Source organism: Lagopus leucura, unplaced genomic scaffold (assembly GCF_019238085.1).
Source record: "Lagopus leucura isolate 7727_CA_CO unplaced genomic scaffold, USGS_WTPT01 Super-Scaffold_100159, whole genome shotgun sequence".
Lineage (NCBI taxonomy): Eukaryota > Metazoa > Chordata > Aves > Galliformes > Phasianidae > Lagopus > Lagopus leucura.
In genome coordinates, this window is record NW_024962335.1 from 1042852 (window position 1) to 1065881 (window position 23030).

General features: G+C 38.5%; 1 protein-coding gene across 5 annotated transcripts in view; it reads left to right on the plus strand.

The window, feature by feature from the left end:
- NAV3 (neuron navigator 3) overlaps window positions 1-23030 on the plus strand; it is a 253829-nt gene that overhangs the window by 180458 nt on the left and 50341 nt on the right. For 4 of the 5 annotated variants that reach the window (XM_042890140.1, XM_042890143.1, XM_042890142.1 and 1 more), the window contains 4 exons: window positions 12916-13054; window positions 16216-16486; window positions 18579-19284; window positions 20805-21293. In XM_042890140.1, the coding sequence (XP_042746074.1) occupies window positions 12916-13054; window positions 16216-16486; window positions 18579-19284; window positions 20805-21293 (1605 nt within the window). The remainder of the gene's footprint in view (window positions 1-12915; window positions 13055-16215; window positions 16487-18578; window positions 19285-20804; window positions 21294-23030) is intronic. The other variant, XM_042890144.1, reaches the window with a different exon arrangement.

Genomic DNA, 23030 nt, shown 5'->3' on the forward strand with positions numbered 1-23030 from the left:
ACCCAAATTCTACACATCATAAAGAAAAGCTATGCCACACAGCATCTAATTTAGAATTCGAGTCACTCAGAAATAAATGCTAAAGTCACTGTAAGTTATGGTCTAATAACAATGGAAACATCTTTTCTGTAAGGGAAAGTTCTAGGACAATCTGAATCCTAGAACAAAGATGTTTAAGGATGATTTATACAGAACAATGTAAAGTTTTTCACGTTCATTCTAATATAAAAATATTCTCATTATTCCTACAGATCCCTAATTCCTTTAAAAACACTAGCTAGGCTCTAGCATTTAATCATGCACTGCTTTATGGAATACATTTCATTCTTGTCACTTGTTGATGTTTTTCAATTTCAAATTTATTTTGTCAAGCCAGTTTATATCTCAGTTTGTTTTGTTTCTTCCCCAAGAGATCTATGCTTTTTGCAAGTCCTCCTGAGCAGGGGATTTTAAAAGAAATGAGTTTCAGAAATAGTGCTATAAATAAAACAGTGTGGATTTCCTTCAAACTCTGCTAGAAGTTTCTCTATCATAAAACAGCAATAACGACAAACAAACAAAAAAAACCCCAACCAATCAAAGGTCTGCCAGAAAGATGTGTTAGAAAACCTGAATCGGAGTACTTGGCAAGGTAAAAGTATACTAAACAGAAAATCAAATAGTCCTAGGATGTCAGATTTATTTATTTCTTTATTTCAAAGAAATGCCTTGACTTCTACTAGTCTCCTTCTATTTTGTTAGTGGAAAGCGAAGAAGACGCAACAAGCTGGACTCGCACTGCGCAGTCGGCTTGTTTATTTTACACTGTTGTAGATTTCAAAATTCCCAAGTGCAAGCCATCTCATTTGACAGAGTTGAGTATGACCAGAGGCCTGAACCAGCAGCCTGTCATGTTCAACTATTCTGAATGCTTTTAATAGCAGCGTTGCAGCAAAAGGGGGGAGGCCAAGCAGCTCATTTCTCTCAGCGTGCTCCAAGACATCATCTGTATCTTTTGTCTTAAGCAGCAGGAGCCTTGTGATGTTTTTAGCACTTTCCTGTAGCATGTGGGAGATGCTCCTGGTGGCTGCATCGGGTCGATCCATGTAAAAGTCTACTTGCATTCAAACTGCTGTTACTTGCAATGGGAACATAGAGAGCTGCCGTATGAAGAACAGAGTTTTGATGGAAGGATGAGGGAGCAAGTGTCTTTCTTAAGCTAGTGAGTTAGCAAGAAGTGGAAGAAAGTCAGAGGTCTAACTGCGTCCTGTTTTGTTTTGCTATTTCTTTGGAAGAATTCAAAAACATACTAAAGTGAATGAAGAATCATCTCTGTGACTACGAAAAAGCAGTACTTTTGCAGTAGTATCTGCTTTGCCTTTGCAGTGATTGAAGAAATACAATCAAGAGAGTGGTGTTTTTGGCAAGGACCTCTTCTGTGCTGCTGCAAAGGGTAGTTTTGTTTTACTTCTTACAAATTAAATACTTGCATAAAAGTTGCTTCTCTCTTAGTTGTTCCTATCTCCTTTATTTGTAAGAAAATGCATTAGCGCAGTGACCCTGATTGGGTACCGAAAATACCAAAAATAAGGTTAAGTATCCCTTCACCCTTAAATGCATTCATTCAAAACAATTTTGTGACATTTTGTGATACATAGGTATCCCAGTAAACCTGTACTTTTCCTGGAATTGTACATTTTGAGGTTTACACTTGAAAATTAATATTTTTATTAGGGAAAAAGTTGTTGACATTATACACATTGGTTATTTGTAGAGCTGTAGTAGTAAATATTGTATGATAAACTTGTATCAGTGGTCCCATCTTGCCATAGCCTGTTCTCATTATTGTGGTAGCCTCTGCCCTTTCATTTCCCCTGTCTCCAGTGATTTTATCTGGTCTGTCAGAGAGCAAGGATTATCTGAATTTGGTTTAAATGGACAGAACAGGGCAATTACAGGTGAAAAGTAAACACACAAAATACTTGAATGATGTAAACACACTGTTCTTTCCAGGGCTGCATTGCATGGGAGTGGGTCACTGCTGCAGGCCATGTGCTGGTGTCTGTAGTGTCCTTTGTCTCTGCTCTGTGCCCAGGGTGGAGACAGTGCTGCAATTTGATTCCTCAGTCTCTGCTCTGACCTTTGTGGGTAACATCCATCCAGTGTGCATCCAAGATATGAGCGCTGGTGTGTCTCTGCACCACAATCCATCATCTTTCCACATCTTTCTGATCTTTTGATGGCTTTCCTGCATCCTAATTATTTGTGTAACTTTACAGAGTATTTTCATTCTTTGTTCTCTTAGCAGGAGGTGAAGAGGATGCTGTTCCTTTTTGTTCTGATTCCAGCAGAACTACAGGCTTCTTGCTCATCTATTACTGTGGTTTTTTTCCTCTTTTTTCTCGCAAGGAATAACTGCATTGAAGAACTGCAATGTTTTTGTGGAATTTTTGTTTGTTACTAGGTTTTCTTTTTCATGATAACTTTATTTCCCCACTTATCAAGCTGTAATTTTCTGGGCTTTTTCAGGCGGTAACAACAAATAGCAAACTTGCTTTTTGTATTACTAAGCCTATTTAAAAGTTCACACAACCACAAAGATAAGTTGCGCTGAAAATCTGTCTTAATTATAACCCTCATATTTGCAACCCTGATATAATAATCAGTTTGCAAAGAGTTTAAAACTCGTTCTGAGGTGAGTTGTCCTATGCAGCCAAGTGAACTGGCTGCTGGAGCTCAGTCACCAGGGCCCTGCAGGTAACTGTCCCAGGTAGGATGCTGTGGGCCTGCACTCATGGTCCTGTGGGTATGTAAAGCTTTTCATGCACCATTGTCTCTTCCATTCACTCTGTTCTGCTGCTACATTTCCTCTAGCACACGAGCACAACCTGGAGAGGATGAGCCGGAGGACTTTTATCACTTCTTGTCCTCTCCCACCACCTCTTTCTGCCCCTTGCTGTTGAACTCAGTGTGCAGCCCCATCATCCTGGAATCCCTGAAAGTTTAGAACCACATTCATTAAGCAGTTGGTTAGGTCCTGGTGTGTTAGAGCAGTAAATCCTGTCAGGCTGATCATGGGATATCATTCATTATTTTTTTCCTTCTGAACATGCTTAGGAGATAGAGACTGAAATGGGTCCCCTTTTCAAAACCATCAAAACCATGCTGACAAGTAATGAGCAAGGGCCTGAAGGCCAGATGTGTACAAAGCATTTCAGTTTCTTTCCATACTTAAATGACACTAAAAATCAGGCCATGCAGAACAAAGAGAAAGTCCCTTTCTCCTTTTTACTAAAGCAGTAATCTGGGTCTCACTCAGCAGACTTCAAGAAGAGCAACAAGTGCAAGCAAGAACCTCGACAAATAAAAATAAGAAAAGAAACAACTTTGTGTTCAGCTTGTTTGTTAGCCATATTGTTGTGATGCTGACTATAAGCAAATAAGCACATTAGACTTCAAATAATAGGCTTACCCTCTTACCTGAACATATTTATGTGGATCAAGCTCTCATAGAGTTCCAGCGTTGAAGGTTTTTGTTAAAAGCCCCTTGAGGCATCAACCTAGCAGCTTTTCCCACAGTCACAACCTGTTGCTTAACTCAACAAACCAATAACCTTTCGAAACATCACTGTCTTCAGACATGCAGGGAGAAATTACTTTGAAGAATGGGGATGTGGGAGGACACCCTGGCTTCCCAAGAGAGAAAAGAGAAGAAGGAAGGGAAGGGGAAAGGGGAAAGGAGAAAGGAGAAAGGGGAAAAAGGAAAGGGGAAAGAAGAAGGGTAAGGAAACTATGAGTGGTGACAATAGTATGTCAAAAGCGAGAAACAGTTCCCAACCTTGCTTCACTGCAATAGGAAAACTGTGGAAAACTGTTGGTTTTAAGTGTTGGAGTTTTATAGAAAAAAATATCGTGATTAGAATAGAACCATTCTGCTAACATAGTTATGTATGTTCTTTCTTTAGATTGAATTCAGTCATTAGCAGGAAAAACAAATCCCTGTACGTAAGCAAAAACAGAGTAGATAGTTCTAGCAATAGAAATTCTTAACAATAAGAGACTATGCACAGAGAGGATGTTACCAATAAATCAAAACCTTGATATCAGGCAAATAATTATAGGGAAGAGTTCTCTGAACAATTATCAGCAGGATCTGTTTGGTTTCTTCATGTGTTGTATAGGCACGGTTGAGTGAAGAGCTTTGATTTTTCTGAGCACCCCTTCCCCCCCTCAGCTAATTTGACTGGCAGTTTGCAAAGGTGAATGGCAAACTGTGCTTATTTCAGGGTGTTTTTAAAATGATTTTCCTTTAAACACAAATGTGGTTGCCAAGAGATATTTCTTTATGCTTGCAGGATCTCATGTCTCTCAGTTTTGGGAGGATGCAAATTGACCATGTACAGAATGAAGAATGACATTTGTACTTCTTAAAGAGGCTAGATAGCAAGGAATAAAGTTGGTTTTGTATTTTCTGAAGAATTGCATGGGCTCTGTAATTTGTTTATTTATGTCTATTCAGCTGGTGTTAATTAACTTGTCTGATCTGCATTTGAAAAATTTAAACATCTCTTGGATCCAAACAGTGTATTAAAAACATAACAACCAGCAGTGGGAAGATAATTCCATCAAAAGCTTTTCTCTCTTGGTTTGTTATGATATTGTCAACAGTTTCTGATGGAATTATTTCCTTACATCTTGCTTCAGCCCACATTTTCGTGTTTTCCATAGGCTGTTTGAAATGTAATTAAAAATAGATGCTGTTTATCTTCCTTGTGCAAAAAAAGAACTGTACATTCCACAGGAAAAAAAAAAAAGAAAAAAAAAAAAAAAAAACAACAAACTTCTTTTAAGTTGAAAATGTATTATTTAGGTAATGCCTAATTCAATTTTGTAAGTTACTTCTTCTGATTGTAGCAATATTCTGTTATGAATTTAGAGCTAATTTAGACTTTCCACTGTCCCTCTGATGTCATACTACACATTATATTCAGAAATAAGTGCAAACCAATGAGGGGTTCTGGTGAAGAATTGTTCAGGTTCTAAGATGTGAAAAATGAAGTACAGAAGGTTATCACAAGAAATGTAAATCTTCTATCAAATCTTTTTTTTTTTTTTTTTTTTTCCCCCCCTCAGGCTCTAAAGCCAAATTATTTCTTGAAGAACGTATTTAAAATGTGGAAAAAGAAATATGGAAGCATATTGACATTGCAAAAATACATTTTGCTCTAATTATGCTTTAGTAGGATATAATTTTTTTCAAATATAAAACAAAAATCCTCCCAAAGTGATGCTACACAAAAACTAATCCATAAATGCATTGCTATTCTTCCTAATTGTAAACATTTTTCCTTAGAATATGCTAAATAAGTGCATTTTGAGATGTGCATGACATGATTTTCTATCAGTGACCCTAAAGTAATGCAAGATTAATGCTTCAGTGGTTGCCTTGTTTTAGTATGACAGATAATGCATTAAACTTGCTGAGGAAAAGGCAGTGAAGTATGAGTCCAGCTGACTACATTTTCATTTAGCTATGAGGACAGAATAGCTATAATGAAATTTATAACCCTGGACAGCTTCTGGTTTGATTCAGGGCCTGGGATTTTGCTTTGTGAGTCTGTGGATTGAAACAAAGTATTGATTTTATGAACTCTGTGCCATCTTGAATTTGTGTGCAAGGGGTCAGTGTATCTGTTTTATGAATAATGAGCAGGTGAGCTCCCAGTAAAAGATGTAAAATGGATTAATTCACAATGAACTGAGCTTTGAAGGAGAGAGTTCTCCAGCTGATATATTGACATGCTATTGAGGAGTTGCTCTGAGTAAAACAGTCCAATTATTTTCTTATATTACCTTCTTAGTGAGCTAAGAGATAATTTATGTTCTCAGAAGTCAGCTAGGGGAGTTGCTGTAGTCTTTATTTTAAGGCTGAATCTTAGTCTTCCTGAAATGTGCTGAAATACAGAGAAGATGATGGTTCATGGCAGCAGCCTGGACTTCATGCTGATATACATTTTACTAATACATGGTAGAGAAGAAAAAAGCACATGTGTGCAGTATGTTGTGGAGGCTGATGCACTGTGTTCCCTGCTTTATGGATTTAATTGTGTGGGACTAGTTTAAGCATGGACTGGTTATAAATGAGATTTGTCTTACTTTTGCGGGGCCAAACTTGTGCAAGTAGTGTAGAGAAAGATGCACTAAGTTTAATCTTTTTACTGTGGGCATCTGGTTTAAAGTCATATCACTCACATCCTTTCAGTCTTTGCTTCTTAACCGTTGTATGCACCTGCCTTTGCACACTATTTAGAGAATTAAATGTCAACCTATGATTCCCTGAGTCACAGAGAATGGTTTACATTGTAGGCGACTGTAAAGCCCACCACTGTAAAGTTCCAACCACTGGCCATGGGCAGGGCTGCCCCCCAGCAGCTCAGGCTGCCCAGGGCTCCATCCACCCTAGCCCTGAGCGCCTCCAGGGATGAGGCAGCTTCTCTGGGCAGCTTTGCCACTGCCTCACCACCCTCACAGTGAAGAATTTTCTCCTAGTATCTGACTAAATTTCTAACTTGTGCAACTTGTGCCAAAAGCTTGAGTGTTCTGAAGAAACCACACTTTTCCAGAATTCTCACACTAATTGGAGTCTTGCTGCCTTCATTAGCCTGATGATCTGCTTGAGAAAAGCTTTTTTATTTACTTTCTTAGGCCACTTTGGCTGGAGACACTCAAACATTAATGAATTACACCACTGTTGAAACAAATACCAGGCCCTGATCCAGCTTTTCAGTATGGTGAACTTTATTGAGCTGGCAAGTTTAAAGGCTTATAGGAAAATGCTGAAAATAGAAACAGGAAGGGTGGAAGGAACAATCATTATAGTTGTGCTGTCCATTGTGTCTTCTCTGCAATTAGAGACTGCTTTGATTTTCTAAAACCAGTACTGTGAATGAAGAATAGTTTTGTGTACCCATGGAGCTAACATGGATTGTGAGCTCCACGTTCCTCTTGTCATTTACCTTCAGTATTCATTGCTTGCCCAATAAAGTGCTTTCTGTGCTTTTGGCAGTCACTCAAAACATCTTGAAAATGTTGCATATTTCTGCAGATCTTTTTTATGTAGCATATGATGAAGTATTTTCTGTCTTGTTTCACTGCCCCTTTGCCATGGAACTCTGCTGCTTGTCCACCTGCTGTGTAAAACAGTGTCTTATTCCATATAAAATATTCCTCCTTTGGTTGATATACTTCAGTGTGTGAACTTAAAACTGGATTTTTTTTTTCAAGCAGAGAAAACTGAATACTTGTGGAAAATAAACACAAAAGTGACATGAGCACAGCTGAGTGCAATTTATCTTTCTGTTCGAGAGAATACTTGTGGGGATATGCTTACAATCTTCATTCAGCTCTACATACTGTTAAGTATTTTGACTTCAGACACCTTGCTATTTCCAGAATAGCTAAGCAGCAGAAAGGTCAGTAAGAGGATTATTACAGAGAGATCTTCTTAGTACCTCACACTAATTAAATGAGACAAAGGGTGATAGTGGAAACTAACCAACTGTGTAGATAGCAAGTTGTGGATTCCTAGACCTCCTGGAGTATTTAGAATTTTACTTCAAGAATTTTGAGCAATTTGTGGAGAACTGGGATTTCTGTAGTATTCACAGGCACCTTCTGCAATTAAATCCAGTTCAGAAGTGACTGTCTTTTCCAGTGGAAATATTATTGCTAGCTTGAAAATGCATGAGAATTGTTAGGATTGAAAGCAGCCAAGATAGAAACAAGGACGAGTTTTAGAGCTTTAGCTGGTGCAAATACTCTGATAGGCACATCTGATGCATCAAAGAAAGCCCAAACCACAGATCCTCTGAGTAGAAAGCATATTGAAAATCTTACTGCAAAAATCTCAGGCAAACTCAACTAGCATGAGGTATGCTTCAGAGTAAGGATTCTAACATGCTGGCCATAAATCTAACCAGGAATTGGGAGGGAAGCCACTGTTCTGTGCCTGTCACATGGTTAGGCGTGCTTCTTCTACGTCCCAAATTGAAGAGGCGTTCCTTCTGCACAGATTCCTTTTCAACTCTCTGTATGTCTGAAGTGTTTTAATAATTATCAGAATTAAGTATTGATAGAACTAAATGCTATCAGTGTGAAAACAACTACATGGGGTTGTAATGACTCTCAGAAGTAGGAAAACAGTTGCTTGTTTCACCTGAATGCATGTTTCTTGTGCAGATACATTTGCAAGCAGTCGTGATTTGAACTATTTTCCCTGAAATCTAGAGTCCTTGTTTTATATAATCTGAAGTTGGGTTTTTCATTTTTAAATCAGTCAAAGTTGTTTGGAATTTTGTATATCCCTTGTCACTCATCACATGTGGTCACTTGTTTTACTTAGTAAGCAGGTCGAGGTGCTAGTAATCTTATTTTTGAGCTGTGCTTGCAGCACATGGTAGTTTCAAAGAGTATGCTTGCAAGCATTACATCTTTGCAAGTTAGATGTTAAGCTCTGAAGAAAATTAGAAACACTTTATTTGTTTCCAACTTGTTAAAAACTTTGGTTGAAGCAGTCACCTAATAACCTGCAGGTTGCAAGGAGTCTTCAATTATGCTTCATATAGTCCCTTCTGCTACGGAAGTCTTTCAACTTCACAAAATAATGACAAGAAACAGCATGCTTTAATGCAAAATTCAGGTTCATCCCTAGAGCATACATCTTATGAGTACTAAATTAATGAAGTGTTCCTAGAGAACAAATACCAGTATGTGGTTGTGTTATTAGAAACTGTTACATTTATTCACAATGTGAACTGGCTTGCTGACTTGCTCTCGGTTTGGTGTTTTGAAACCCAGACCACAGCAGATTGAGGTGAGCTCAGCTGAGCTGCCACATGTCTGGATAGAGACTTTGGGCCATTAGTTCAGTGAAAAACTAAAAAGTCTGTGCCCAGCAAAGTGTGACTTGGAAGAAATTTTTAAATTAGCTAGTTTTGATAGGATTATTCCCATAAAAGGCAAAATCAACATCCTTAATATGAGGATTATGACTTGCGAAACATCAAGGTAGTTCTATTCCTCTTGGGATCCAAGGGTTTCCTAAAGAAAAGGCTGCCAGAATCTGTCAAAATAAGGCATGTATTTCTTAGCCTCAGTCTCTCAGATAGCACAGCTGCATTTGCTGAGCTTTCTTCTAATAAAATCAACCTGAGGCTGATATTAAAATAAAGATTTTGCCAAAGTTACAGAAAGGTAAGATGTGCTTTTGTGACATGAGTCATTAGTGAACAGGAGGGCTAACCTGACTTGTCATAAACTGTGTAGGATGCATGAAAAAGAGAAAAGTAAATGAAAGACTAAGTTAAAATGAAAGATAAATCCTTTCCAGTATATTAAAATCTATATTAAGTCCCTTAGGTAGGCTGACAATGAATAATGTCAATATTATTTTGGTGAAGGGTAGGAGGAACAACAGCAGAAGTTACATTGAAAATTTGCTTCAGATTAGCAATAATGGGTTTGCAATGTGGCGGTAATGAGCATAAAATTTTACTGGATTTCTTTGTCATATATTTTTTCCAGTTTAAAGGAGAAATGAATATGAATCATCAAGAAATGTTCCAAATTTTAAATGCAGCATCTTCATTATCCAGAAATTATATTAACTCATTTGATGGCAGCTATACTTTCTAGACACAAGTAAAGGGAGCTCAAAAGGCAGAAGCACTGTGTGCTAAAACAGAAGAGATTAAGCTGCCTGATCAAGTTAAAACAACTCTGGACAATGCAGTAAAATAAACACAGGACAACGTTCTTCATTACTTCATTATATGGTCTGCTTTGCCAGAGTTACCATTTTTTTACTATATATTTTCAGAAAGATCTTACAAAAAAAAAAAAAGCGTGTCAAGAAGGAATCAATTTCTGCTTAGAAAAATGACCTATAGGAAAGAAGATTTTGGTAATCCTGTTGCTTCAGATATTCTGAATGTTAGTAGAAAATTTTGAGTATGAAAGCCCCCTCATTATTAGAAAGACATTAAGGCCCTGAAGTATGTCTGGATAAGGGCAGTGAAGCTGTGGAGGGTCTGGAGCATAGGTCTTGTTGGGAGTGGTTGAGGGAACTAGGATTGTTTAGTCTGGAGAAGAGAAGGCTCAAGGGAAACCTTAGTGCTCTCTACAACTGCCTGAAACTTGAGCCAAGGGAGGTTCAGGTTAGGTGTTAGGAACGATTTCTTTTCCAAAAGAGTGGTGATGCACCACTCTGCCCAGGCTGCCCAGGGAAGTAGTGGACTCACCATCCCTGGAAGCGTTCAGTAACAGTGCAAATATGGCATCTAGAGACGTGGTTTAGTGGACACGTTGGTAAGGGTTCAACAATGGATGGACTAGATGATCTTGGTGGTCTTTTCCATCCTTAATGATTCTATGATGCTATGGTTCACATTTAGCAAACATCTTGAGCACCTCCTGTCAGAGAAAAAAATTCCAGACAAATATAGTGATGACTCTGAAAGGTCAATAGTGGAAGTGTCAAAGTAATCTTGTATGTATCTTACAGGATGGTCATGAGTGTTCCCAGAACCTACTAATAATCCCCTGGTGAGTGAGGTGTGATGAGTGTGAAACACTACAGAGAAGCCATACAGAATGAGCATAAAATCATAGTCATTTTTGCCTGACAACTTCAGCTGTTGAGAGAAAATGATGTGTTAATATTTTGTGAATCAGATGTGGACTATTTCCAAATTCAGAAAACCTGAATCTTCTTACTGAGAAAAATGAGCATAAAATGAAGCAGTAAAAAATTAAATAGAATAAAATAATGAGAAGACATAAGCAAATTGAATTAAATGTTGATCTTTATCCCCAGGGCCTTACTATAGACTCGAGAAACTGATGGTCAAGTATTATTAGTGTGACTGTCATACTCAGAAATTCATGTTGCTTGTGCAAGCGCTCAATACTTTGAATCTATCTTATGACTGTTTACTTTTAAAAGTGATGAGGTGATATCATTGTTGCAAAAAACACATCACATGTTGAAATATTTATATTTTTATTCAAATTTAAGGTTCTTGATTTTAGTAGTTATACATGTTATGTTCTTATGTGATGCATAACTTTTTAGTAATGGCATTTAGCATCAGTGAAATTCCATATCTCATAGACACTGAAAAATACAGACACTATAAATGTCTAGTGCTTCAGAGAGGGCTCTAAGGTTAATGTGGACAATCTATAATATAATGGCTTAGATATGAAATCATATTTTAAAATAACTTGTATGTATATTGCCTGGTAATGTTGCAGAAGATGAATTTATTTATTGTCATTGTACTTAACAGTGAAAGCACAGTACTGTAATAAACTCTTGCCCTCCAAAATACATTTACCTTGTCACCGAGGTAGCTTACTAATGCGATTTTCTACCTTTCACAAAATGAAGATAATGCTTGCTGCAGTTGCTATGATACACGACTTGTGCACTGAACTTTCTGGTGCATCATTCTGTTGTCACATTCTGTTGTCACACAATTCGTTGTCACTGCTGCTAGGACCTTCTAAACACTTATGTGAAATAGTTAATCGAAGCTTGCAAAACAGAATTTATTGGTATTTTCCTTGCATTCTCTGAATGACTAGTAGCAATAGTACTCAGATGTAACTAGACTCTAGGGCTAAATATTAGAATCTGGGTGTGAATTACAGAATCTGACCTAAAAGGCAGAATGTGACATAGGCTGCAGCAGAAGAAGATGTACCCTTTCTTGTTTTTTGAACTTTAACATTATACCTAAACATGTCACCTAACTTTGTTTCTGCAAAGGTTACGTGTCTGTAATAGGCTTAATCAACCTTCTACTCCAGGAGGGAGAAAGAGGTATAAAATGTACCTTCATCCTGCAAATCTATGATATATTTTATAACAGGATAAGTTGCCTCCTTTTGGAGGCTTCTTAGTTAGAAAGGGTGCCAAGGCAGATAGATCAAATGAGATACCTAACTTTTGGATGTCTAAAACTATCAGAGAGAGAAAAAATCCACAAAGTGGATTTTTTAAAAACCCTGGACTGGGGATAACCCAAAGCAAGATTAGCAATTGAAAATGTGGCAGAATTGGAAGTATATAGCTATAATGTTGGATACAGCAATAAGTTAAGAGCCATGGTGGTGATAGTGTAATAGCATGGAGAAACAGTTGTGTGGAGAAGGGTCTGAGAAATACTAATCCACCTCCCTTCAGTGGGAAAACAAATCTTTTGTGAAAGTAGATAGATGACAATTCTGTAAGAATAGCTTTTTACTCATTCACATTCTCTGCCTCAATCTCCCAAAACAGGAGTTGACAGCCTGTGTTTCTTGAGAGATGTATAACATGTTCTCTGTCAACTCTGGTGACTGTATTGTCAGGGAATCCTATTATGATGGCATTGCTCCCATGAGACAAAGGCTTAAGATAAGAAAATAAAACTTTTGGAAATACTGGCTTCCTACTGACAGTTGATTAGGCTGCGAAAGAGATGCTCCTTCTATTTTTCTGTAGCCTGGAAATCCATCAGGTGTTCTCCAAGTTATTAATAATGATTTAGCTAGCAATACCAGGTAGGTTTAATGGGTTTCCCTGCCAGTGTACTGAATGTGTTCACAGTGAAGTGTGAAACAACCTGTTTTAATGGCTTACCTTGCTTGCTTAGACCTGACGTTAATTTTTTCAAAGGCAACTGTTTGTTTATTAATTGAACAAGAAACCATTTGTCAGTGAGTGAAAAATTAATTTTAAGGTCTGAAAACTAATATGCACTGTACATTACGAAACAAAAGTGAAAATTTTCTGGTAAACCTGTTGAAAAATAAGTAATGCTGTCCGTTGATTTTGAGATGCTTTCTTCCTATTGGTATAGTATGTAAGTAGATGTACTTCTTTCACTGCAGCTGGGATGACAGCAGCTCAGTTAGTAGTGGCCTCAGTGACACTCTGGACAACCTCAGCACGGATGATTTGAACACCACCTCATCTGTCAGCTCTTACTCCAATATAACTGCCTCTTCAAGAAAGAATGCTCATGCTCAGGTAAGTAGTTTTCCATTGCTATTTCTTGCCACACCACTCAGGTATGCAGTATTAAAAAACAAACAAAAAAGCCTTTGTAACAATGCCTCCAAAAAAAATGAAATATTTATATTTTACCAGCTCAGGTCCTGTCTCTGGATGTTAGTTTGTATTTTGGGTAGAGTTATGGACCAACACATCTCCTGAAGTCTTGTCCAATCATATTTTCCATAGCCCCACAAAGGAAACATTAAATGTTTAACTATCTCTTAAATTTTAATTATTTGGTTCCCTGTTGCAGGTGAAATGCTGCCCATGATTTGTTGGTCTCTGTCACTTTTGATTCAAAATTACTCTTTTTTTCCTTTTAAATCACAAACACTGATCCTTTTATCCAAGTTTTGCACAACGCTGTGAAAGCTGGCAGTATGTAGTGTCAAAACAGAGTTCTGAGAAATCTTTATATAACCTTATATAAAGCTTTATATATGATACATATATTTGTGTATGTAAGTAAGTATGTACATATGTGGGTGGATGGGTGAATGGACAGATAGATAGATAATGAAAAGTTTTTGTGCCAGACACCCTTCTATTTCTTCCTAGCTAACCTTAAATTTTCAAGTGATAAAAAAGGTGATGTGGGCTGCTTACAGGACTTGGTTCATGAAAAATCAAGAAAAAAGGGAAGAGTTAGTCCTGGTAGAACAGTATGGCATCTTCTGTTTATAAACAAGGAACCTCGAGACTGAAAACTCAGCATAGGAGAAAAGTTTTTGCCTCTAGTGATTTCATGTCAAAAATCCAGGAGCCAAGACTGACACCCTGAATTCCAGAGACTTTTGCAGGCAGCCAGTGCCTGGAGTTGAGAGAACCATTTTGTAGATGTGGACTGTGGTGGACTGTGTCAGTATGAGAACACATTTTTTATTTCCCCACAGACAATGGAGAAGTCTGGGAATGGAGATGGTCTTAATCTGCAATAGAAGCTCTGAAATGAGTTTCAGGCTGCTTCTGTAGTCATGAGATGGTAGTCACGCAGATGCCAGCATTCTTTAGTTTTTACCATTGCTTTCCCATTCAGTCAGGTCCTCCCATGGTTGCTAACTGGAGATTTGCTTCTCTCTTTTCATACCAGCAGTAACAGCCAGCTGGGTCCTGGCTTCCTTGTTCCACTGCACTATCATCATCATCACTGAGAAATCTCAGACTGACCATTTAACTCTTTCTGGGTTTTCTGCTTGAGTGAACTCATCTTCTAAATACTCGTTATACTAGCTGCATTTTGTTCTTTGATAAACATAAAAGCAGCATGTTTTCAAACACTGCTTTTCTGCCAACATTGCATTATGTCATGAAAGCTATGAACAGACTTTTATTAGTTTTCACATCAAGCAGATTAATCAGAGAACTGAGTATTCCAGACTGGCTGCAATCTGAGCCAGAAGCTGAGATAAGCACAGTATTTAAGGATTTTGCCAGCTGTTCTCCAGGTGCAGGACATAATCTTGCAACACAGAGGTCCCTTTTGCCATCTTCTCGTGATTGTAGCAATGCAGGCTGGCTATAACCTGAGGTTTACATTGTGTATTTTGTTGTTCTTTACATACTAAAACAGGATTAACGTTGCTGTTGGGGTCCAGTAATAGTGAAAAAAAGGCTTTTAAAAAGCGTTGTTTTTGTCACTCCTTGGAAATGGTGCAGTTTGCTTCAAAAAATGTATAGCTATGTGTTCATAACTGCTCAGTTATGAGAAAAATTCTGGGAACATTACACGTTTGAAAATAGCACCAAGACAAACTCTGATCTGAAGGACCCTGTAATATTTGTGTAGAAGTTTTGTTTAGGCTTTTTTTCCTAACAGTCCTTACCCCAAATCTGTGTAAGCCTCTCCAAAACAGATATGAAATTTTGAGAGTGCTGACTGCCTTTGTGTTTTCTACGCTTTGAATGAAAAAATGTATAAACAATTACTGATTACGCTGATTATCTAATCAGTATTAATCCTTCTTATGACAGCAGTGTCTAGGAAACAACAACAGAGGTGTCTCTGTGAAGGAGCTGTGGTAACACAGACTAATAAATAGCTCTCCTCTGATCACCATCCAGTTTGTAGGACTGCTTAGGGTGCCTGTATAGGGACAGTGCCGTCACACAATAAGTAGTGATACCTGACTAACGCACTGGTTTTATTGTTAGAGGTGTAGGTAGACTAAATGTAAAGATGAAGGAGGAAAGAGAACAGGCTGCTGGGATGGTGATGTGCCAATGAGGCTTGAGACTGAGGTAGGGAGGCTTTGGGAAAACGGAGGAGGAAAGGTGACAACACACAACCTGTCAGCACAGAGATGGTGAGTCTCAACACCAGAGGTAGGATCAGTCCCTGGCATTTCTATTTAGGCCACTTCCAAAGCCGATATGGTGCCTGCATTTTGGGCTGCTCCCTGAAGCATGCTGCTTTCACCTGGGGCTGTGGGGAGGCAACTGCCACAGCACTGTTAGGTCTCCTGGGATCTTCCACGTGGGTCTGAGTTTCTGAGCAAGCATGAGCCCAGCTGATTACCTTCCCTCCTGGTGGGGTACTGCTTGCAAAAGCTGTTCTTCTGGCTGATGCACCTAGAGCAACTTTCTTGATCAAAATGATTAAGCTTAGTGGAGGAAAATGTGGAGAAAAGCCATCATCTGCAGCACTGATAATGTTAGTAGAGATGTTATGCTTTGTCACTCATGGCATAGCATAATCAGTGCTGCTGGAGCAATGGTTCTAACTTGGTTAGCAGAAGATTTCAGCAGGCAAATAAAAACAAGAAAGCAGCCTACAATGAGGTTAGCAGTATCTTTAGGGATCATCCCAGTCAGGCTTTATTGAAACCCCACAGCACAGTAATTCTTCTGTGAAATTCATAGGCAGATGATAATAAATAAGGTGTTACAGCTGATGATGAGAGTAAATTATGTTTTACTTCATACCAGCTCGCCTATGAAGGGAAGAGTTGAATTCTTCTGAAAATAAGAGTATAAAGAGGAAAACGTCTTTCCCAAAATAGGAGACATTTTAGACAAGAGTTTTCCATGTCCCTCAGTTCAAATGCAACAAGCTTATTCTTCTCTCTTCCTGGGACTTAAATCAGCAAGTTCTGAAGGTGCTGAAACTGACTGTTTTCCGTACTAATTTCTTGTAGCTGAAGACAGACTTGGAGAAGCGTTCAGTTACAGACAGCGAAACTTGGGGCAGCACTGAAGAGCTGAAGAAACCAGAGGAAGATTTTGACAGCAACATAGACAGCAGTGGCAAGTGGAAAGGCCTTCCCTCGGGGCTGTCTGAAGAGTCAGAGAAGGGGGGACAGAAAGCACCCCTCTCACAGACAGGATCCTGGAGGAGAGGCATGACTACACAAGTGGGAGCCACTCAGTCCAGGCACAAAGCAGGGACCAGTGCTCTCAAGACCCCAGGTAGGAGATTTTTGTAGTTCAGTTTCCTGCATTAAGAATTAAGCTTTATACTTTTACTTCACTTATAAGCAATAAAGATTTTTTAAAGGCTTGAAAATAGTTAATGGATGTTATAAGTGAGTGGCAGACATCAAAAACTGTGTTATTCTCACAACTGATTCTAAGCCAAGATTGTGTGCTACGTTGCAGACTAATAAGTTATTAATCAAACATGTATAGATAAGCTGTGATTACATTTTGTTTTATTATCGTATCAGTACACAACATCTACCAGGGAATTCTTTAAAAAAATATTTGGACTCATTTCTGCCCTGTCATTATTCTCTAGAAAAAATAAACCTATACTGAACATATTTGTAGAAATCACAAGAGGTTAAAAATTGAGTTTAAAAGTTTTAACCTCTAAAGGTCAAACCAGGGGACTCAAATTTAGTGTTTCTGAACTAAACCTAAATTGCCACATTATATGTATTGTAGGTATCTTCTAGTCTATTTTTAAGAAATAAAAATTCTAAAACTATTCATTTTACAAAATTCCTTCTATTCTAGTTGACTTCTTATCTTCTGAAAAGCTTCTAAGGAATAACAGCTGCTTTTGTAATCTACTTTTGCAGCAAAAAAATCCAAAGTTGGTGGAAGCCATCAATTAGTACCTTCTAATTTATCATTTTACTAAAGCACTATCAATCCTTTGTAGGACATTTTCTAGCTCTTTTGACATGTCCCGATGAAACATTTAATGAGTGTGTATTAACCCTCAGTTGTACTAATAAGGAACTTCTCAGAATGAACTTATTGTGAGCCACTTTTGTTTCTTAGCAATTTGGAACTGCTATTAGTCAGCCTCTGATCTTGTATGGACACTCAGGATCATTGCAGCTGTCAGTGCTCATGTGGTTGCAGCAGTGACACCCTCATAATAGCAACTAAAAAAAGAGATCCTACCAAGGTAGCCACGTGCCAAGATAAATTTCCCAGGTCTTCTGTTTTGTGGAAGATCCAATTGAACTTGCTACTATGCAACACAGAATAGAGGCTCTTATTTCTTGAGTATGTACTAGTAGCCTGTGTGTTTGCAGTGCAAGTGCCTGATCAGTGTCCTGGTGTGTCTTTGTGTGGCATAAAATGTGCACTGCACAAATATGCGAGTGGATTTATTTCTGACTTGTAATTGTTGCTCCTTGTTAAAGTTTAGTTCATTAAGAAAAGTCAGGCCACCTACCTCCAAAAACTCTGTAATCACTTGAATTAAATATGAGTTGATGTTTTTGTTATGCCTAATATTTGTGGCTAATTAAGAGTGTACAGTAAATACTTAAAGATAAATCAGACAAGAACAGAAATGGCATTTTTGTCTGCCACTTCTTTTTTTTTTTGAGATAGAAGAGTATCTTATTCAAACCTTTCTGAATGTCACAACAATTTTATGTAGGAATATATGGCATGTAGGCAGTTTGGGAGAGCCTCTCCTGAGGCTCTTGAAAAGACATTAAGGATAGGACAAAAACTTTTAACTCATATAATTGATATCATTATAGATCAAGAAGATTTGTACCATGACAACATAATGTCTCTGATAATTTTTGTAGCTAACAAAAGAACAAATTTAGTGATAAGCTAAAAAAGTAATTGATGAAAACCAAAGAACTCAGTAAGTACCACTGATTTCTACATTCATAATTAATGTCATTCTTCAGGAAATGTTAATTACATGTCGTGTTTTACTTTCAAATAGTATTTCTTACATATAAAATACCATTAATAGAAGAAGAAAACCAAAACAGCAGAAAATCAGATTTTTTATGGTCCGTCCTGGAGTGTTTTGTACATCCACACTTTCTTGCTATGTATAAAATATGGAAATATTCAGGAGGGCTTCAGAGTTTAATACTTGAAAGCTTACTTAGAAGTATTATGCCTGATCCTGACTGCTTATTGGGAACTGAAAAAGTCCTAAATGGATCTGCTTTTTTAAGATGATATTTCTGTTTACTTTTTCATTTTGAAATTGTAATCACATAGCATTAAAATTAGATTTGGAGATATTTCAGCTTCAAACACAAGTGACCTTTTCAAATATACTTTTACTTAGGAAAAACAGACGATGCAAAAGCTTCAGAAAAAGTGAAAACTCCTCTGAAAGGAGCCTCCATTCAGCGCTCTCCATCAGATGCAGGGAAGAGCAGTGGTGACGAAGGAAAGAAGCCTCCCTCTGGTATTGGGCGATCAACTGTTACTGGGTCCTTCGGGTTCAAGAAGTCTGGGATGGGATCTTCTACCATAATCACTGCAAGTGGAGCGACTATCACAAGTGGATCGGCAACTCTGGGGAAGATGCCCAAATCCTCAGCCATCGGTGGCAAGTCCAACGCGGGACGGAAGACGAGCTTAGACGGTTCTCAGAACCAGGACGATGGCGTTCTGCATGTGAACTCGAAGACAACGCTGCAGTATCGAAGCCTGCCTCGCCCATCTAAGTCCAGCGGCACTGGGATCCCAGGCAGAGGTGGGCACCGCTCCAGCACCAGCAGCATCGACTCCAATGTCAGCAGCAAGTCTGCGGGCGCCGCTGCCACCAAACTGCGAGAGCCAAGCAAGATTGGGTCCGGGCGGTCCAGTCCTGTCACCATCAATCAGACGGATAAGGAGAAGGAAAAAGTGGCCGTGTCTGATTCTGAGAGTGTCTCACTGTCAAGTTCCCCAAAATCCAGCCCAACTTCAGCAAGCGCCTCTGGCACACCGGGACTTAGGCAGCCAGGATCCAAATACCCAGATATTGCATCACCCACATTTCGAAGGTATGCGCTTTTCTATGAATTCCTTGTGTTGCTGTAGATAAAGGAGAGATTTTTGATGTGTCAAACAAGTATCTAGTGGGCAAAAAAGATTTTTGGAGTATATTTTCCCATAAGCAGAGAACCAAATACAGAAAGAGGCAAAAAGGGTAATACTCCTTCCCACAACACAATTATTTGTTTAGGCCTAAAGACCTCTCCAGACATGACATGGCTATAGCTTGAGCTTTGGCCGTGGCTATTGCTTGAGCTTTGACCAATTTAAGTACATTCTCATGATGATAGTTTGAAAGCTAAAATAAGTTCTTAATGACTGTTCAAGCACATGAGAAGTTCTTTCTCAATATTCTGATATATCCATAAATAGGACACCTTGTTAAGGCACGTTCTGTCACTTGAACAGGTGGTGTAGCCTGTTCAGAGAACTGATGAGCTCTGTAGGTTAATGAAGTATTTTCTTGTACATTGTCAGCAGCTCCAGCTGGAAGAGTTTCATTTTCCAAGCAGCTTTCTCATGTCTTTCTTCAAAAGCATTAATCAAAACTAAATTTCAGTTGGAAATGCCCTACTGTAATGTTTTGGGATGTGAAAATCAGCATGCACTTTTGGGTGAAGCAGTTCCATTGCTGAAAAAAAAAAAAAAAAAAAAGCCAAGTCTGCCTTCTGGTGGCTAGTTACCGAAACAGCATCTCCAGCTGCTGAAGGAGATGCAGCTTAGTTTTGTGGGCTCGGTAATAAGTAAAACAGATTCTTACATTATTAGCCATGCATTTTTCACATCACGATAAGCTTTGCATTTATTTCTCATTAATTTATGAGCTGCACTTTAACTAAAGCTTAATACATTTTCAGTAAGACATTGAATCATCACATGGCCTTTATTTCAACAGTTTTAGAGTATTGGGGGACTTTTTCATCGTCGCTGTGGACAATTTCTTCTGTATAATTACTGGGAGCAATTATGTGAAATACACCTCTGCCAGGACTGCCCTTGGAAACAAATGGGGCATGTTTAGCTCTGGTGCAGTTTATTCTGTCTGAAGGGACCACACGAGGAACTCTGCACAAGAGCAACAAAGGAAAATTTTACAGAAATACTCAGATGTTAGTTAAACTTTGAAGGATTTTGCAAGTGTTTGTTGCAGTCATTTTAGCAGATTTGAGAAGCAAGAGGTTTAAAAGCCTAATGACTGTGGGAATGTTAAATTCCTGAATTTGGGTGAAAGTGTAATCTGTTCATGCAGTAATAAGACAAAAATGTGCTTATTTTCCCTCTCTCTGGGAGGGTCTGCATGTGCAAAGAGTACATCTGAATAGGAGTAAATAATAGCTGTTGCTAATGAAACAAACCCTGATTATTATAATATGGTTAAGTGAATTTAATTTTGAGATGCCGTTGAACAACTAGGTAGGCATGGTTTTAGTAGCAGTAATTAAAATGTGTCGTTCGGCTCTTAGGATGTTACGCCATGAATGTTTAATGTGGCTATCAGTTTCTCTAAAGCTATTTGTTTTACATTTAGGTTGTTTGGTGCCAAGGCAAGTGGTAAAGCTGCCTCTGCACCCAGTACTGAAGGTGTGAAACCCACATCGGCAATGCCCAGCCCTAGTACCACCTTGGCACGGCAAGGCAGCCTGGAATCGCCGTCCTCGGGCACAGGCAGCATGGGCAGTGCAGGTGGGCAAAGTGGTAGCAGCAGCCCCCTCTTCAGTAAACCTTCGGACTTAAATGCAGATGTTGTAAGCTTAAGTCACTCCTTGGCTTCCAGTCCCGCCTCAGTGCACTCTTTCACATCAGGTGCTCTTGTGTGGGCTGCAAACCTGAGCAGCTCTTCAGCGGGCAGTAAGGACACACCAAGTTACCAGTCCATGACTAGCCTGCACACCAGTTCCGAGTCTATTGACCTTCCTCTTAGCCATCATGGCTCTCTCTCTGGACTGACAACAAGCACTCAGGAGGTTCAGAGCCTGCTCATGAGGACGGGAAGCGTCAGATCTACTCTTTCGGAAAGGTGAGCTTGCCTATAGATACAGTGACCACAAAACCAGTGAGAGGCAAAAGGACAGGAGCCAAAAAAATGAAGCCTGCATCCATTTTCCTAAAGGGACGCTGTTTAACTAGCAGTCTAGTCCTATATGTAGAGAAGGATCAAAGGAAGGAAAGAAAGCTCAAAGCTACTGCAGGCATTGGATGTGGAATCAACCACCTTTTGAGGTTTTACAAGCACTTTTTTCTATCTTGAGTTGTTTGGTTTCTTTTGTTATTGTTCCCTTGTTCTGGAGAAGAACCAGAGAAAAGGGAACATTGTCTAACTAAAGGCATATCTATCTAAAGGGCCACACAGTGAGTCCTGCATGCCAGTTCTGCCTTCCCTCCCAGCATTCAGAAGCTCCACAGCTGTCTCACTGCCCCCAAGCTAACAAACCTGCACCACATGTGGGACCCCACCAGTTTTCTTCCCACAAGTACAGTGCAGGGGCAGAGCTGGAGGGTCCCTGCTTTCAGATGACCACACATTAAAGTATCCAGTCCTGACCAATTTTTCTTACCTGATAATCATTACACAGACATTAAAATACAGTTTCCCTTGCAGGAATGTTGTTTAGAAAACAGGAGTGTCATCTGGAACAGATGGACAAAAACAAGAAAGGGTTTTCCCCTGTTTGCTCTGTGAAAGACTTCTGCTTTACCACTTAAGTTATAACACAAAGTGGTGTAGCCACCCTGAGAGAAAATTTCTTTTTTATAATTTAACTTTTTTTTTGTGGAACATTGACTCAAATTTTGTAAAGGAGACAAAAGAAGTGTTGGTAGGCAGTCAGTAGTTTTCACATCCCGTGAAAATTTCCAAGATTTGATAATGAAATTCTTATCTCACATGAGTATTGAAAATTCAATGTTCTCAATATGTATGCAGCATCTGATTCAAAAAAGAAAATTATAGTGAGTCAGAAATATCTAAAACATTTTAAGGGTAAAACTAGTTGTTTGGAAAATGCACAATTATTTAAAAGAAAGAAAAAAAATTTTGTGTACATTCGAAAAACAGACTGTTGAGAGCTTTTCTCCTTTGTATTAAACCAGAGATTATTCAATACCAAGACTTTCCAATGGAAAGATTTCACTTTCAGTGAAGCAGCGTGGAAAAACAAACAAACAACAACAAACAACAACAACAACAACAAAAACAAACAAACAAAAAAAAACTAGATGACTTTTGGTCAAATCTAGATGGAAACTCTCCACACATTTCATTCTCTTATTTTGCCTTTATAAGTATTACTGTATCAGCTCAAATCACACCTCTAACTAACATCGTTACAGTACTATATATGTATATAGCAATGTAATCTTGCAGTTAATAGTACACTGATACATGAGTGATTTCGTGACTTGCACTGTGCCTTTAATTTTTCTAATAGCAATTTGCTTTGTATGCCATCAACCAAATATTTCTCAGAACATTAATTATCAATATTTAGATCAGAAAACCTTTCACTGATTTTTATGACTGTGTATATGGATGGTGAGGTTAATAAGATGATGTGGAAGAGTGGTGAATTTATGCTAAAGATCATATTTATGCAGGGGATGTTAAACAGCACATTTGAAATGTTAATGGTTTGGCATAAGTTCCTGAGCAACCTCTGCTTCTAATCCCGTATGTATTTGTTCAGTGACTTAATTTCAGTGGTTCCAAATACTTTGCCTTTGGCAATATTTTAAGATTCAGATTTGTCCGTATGGG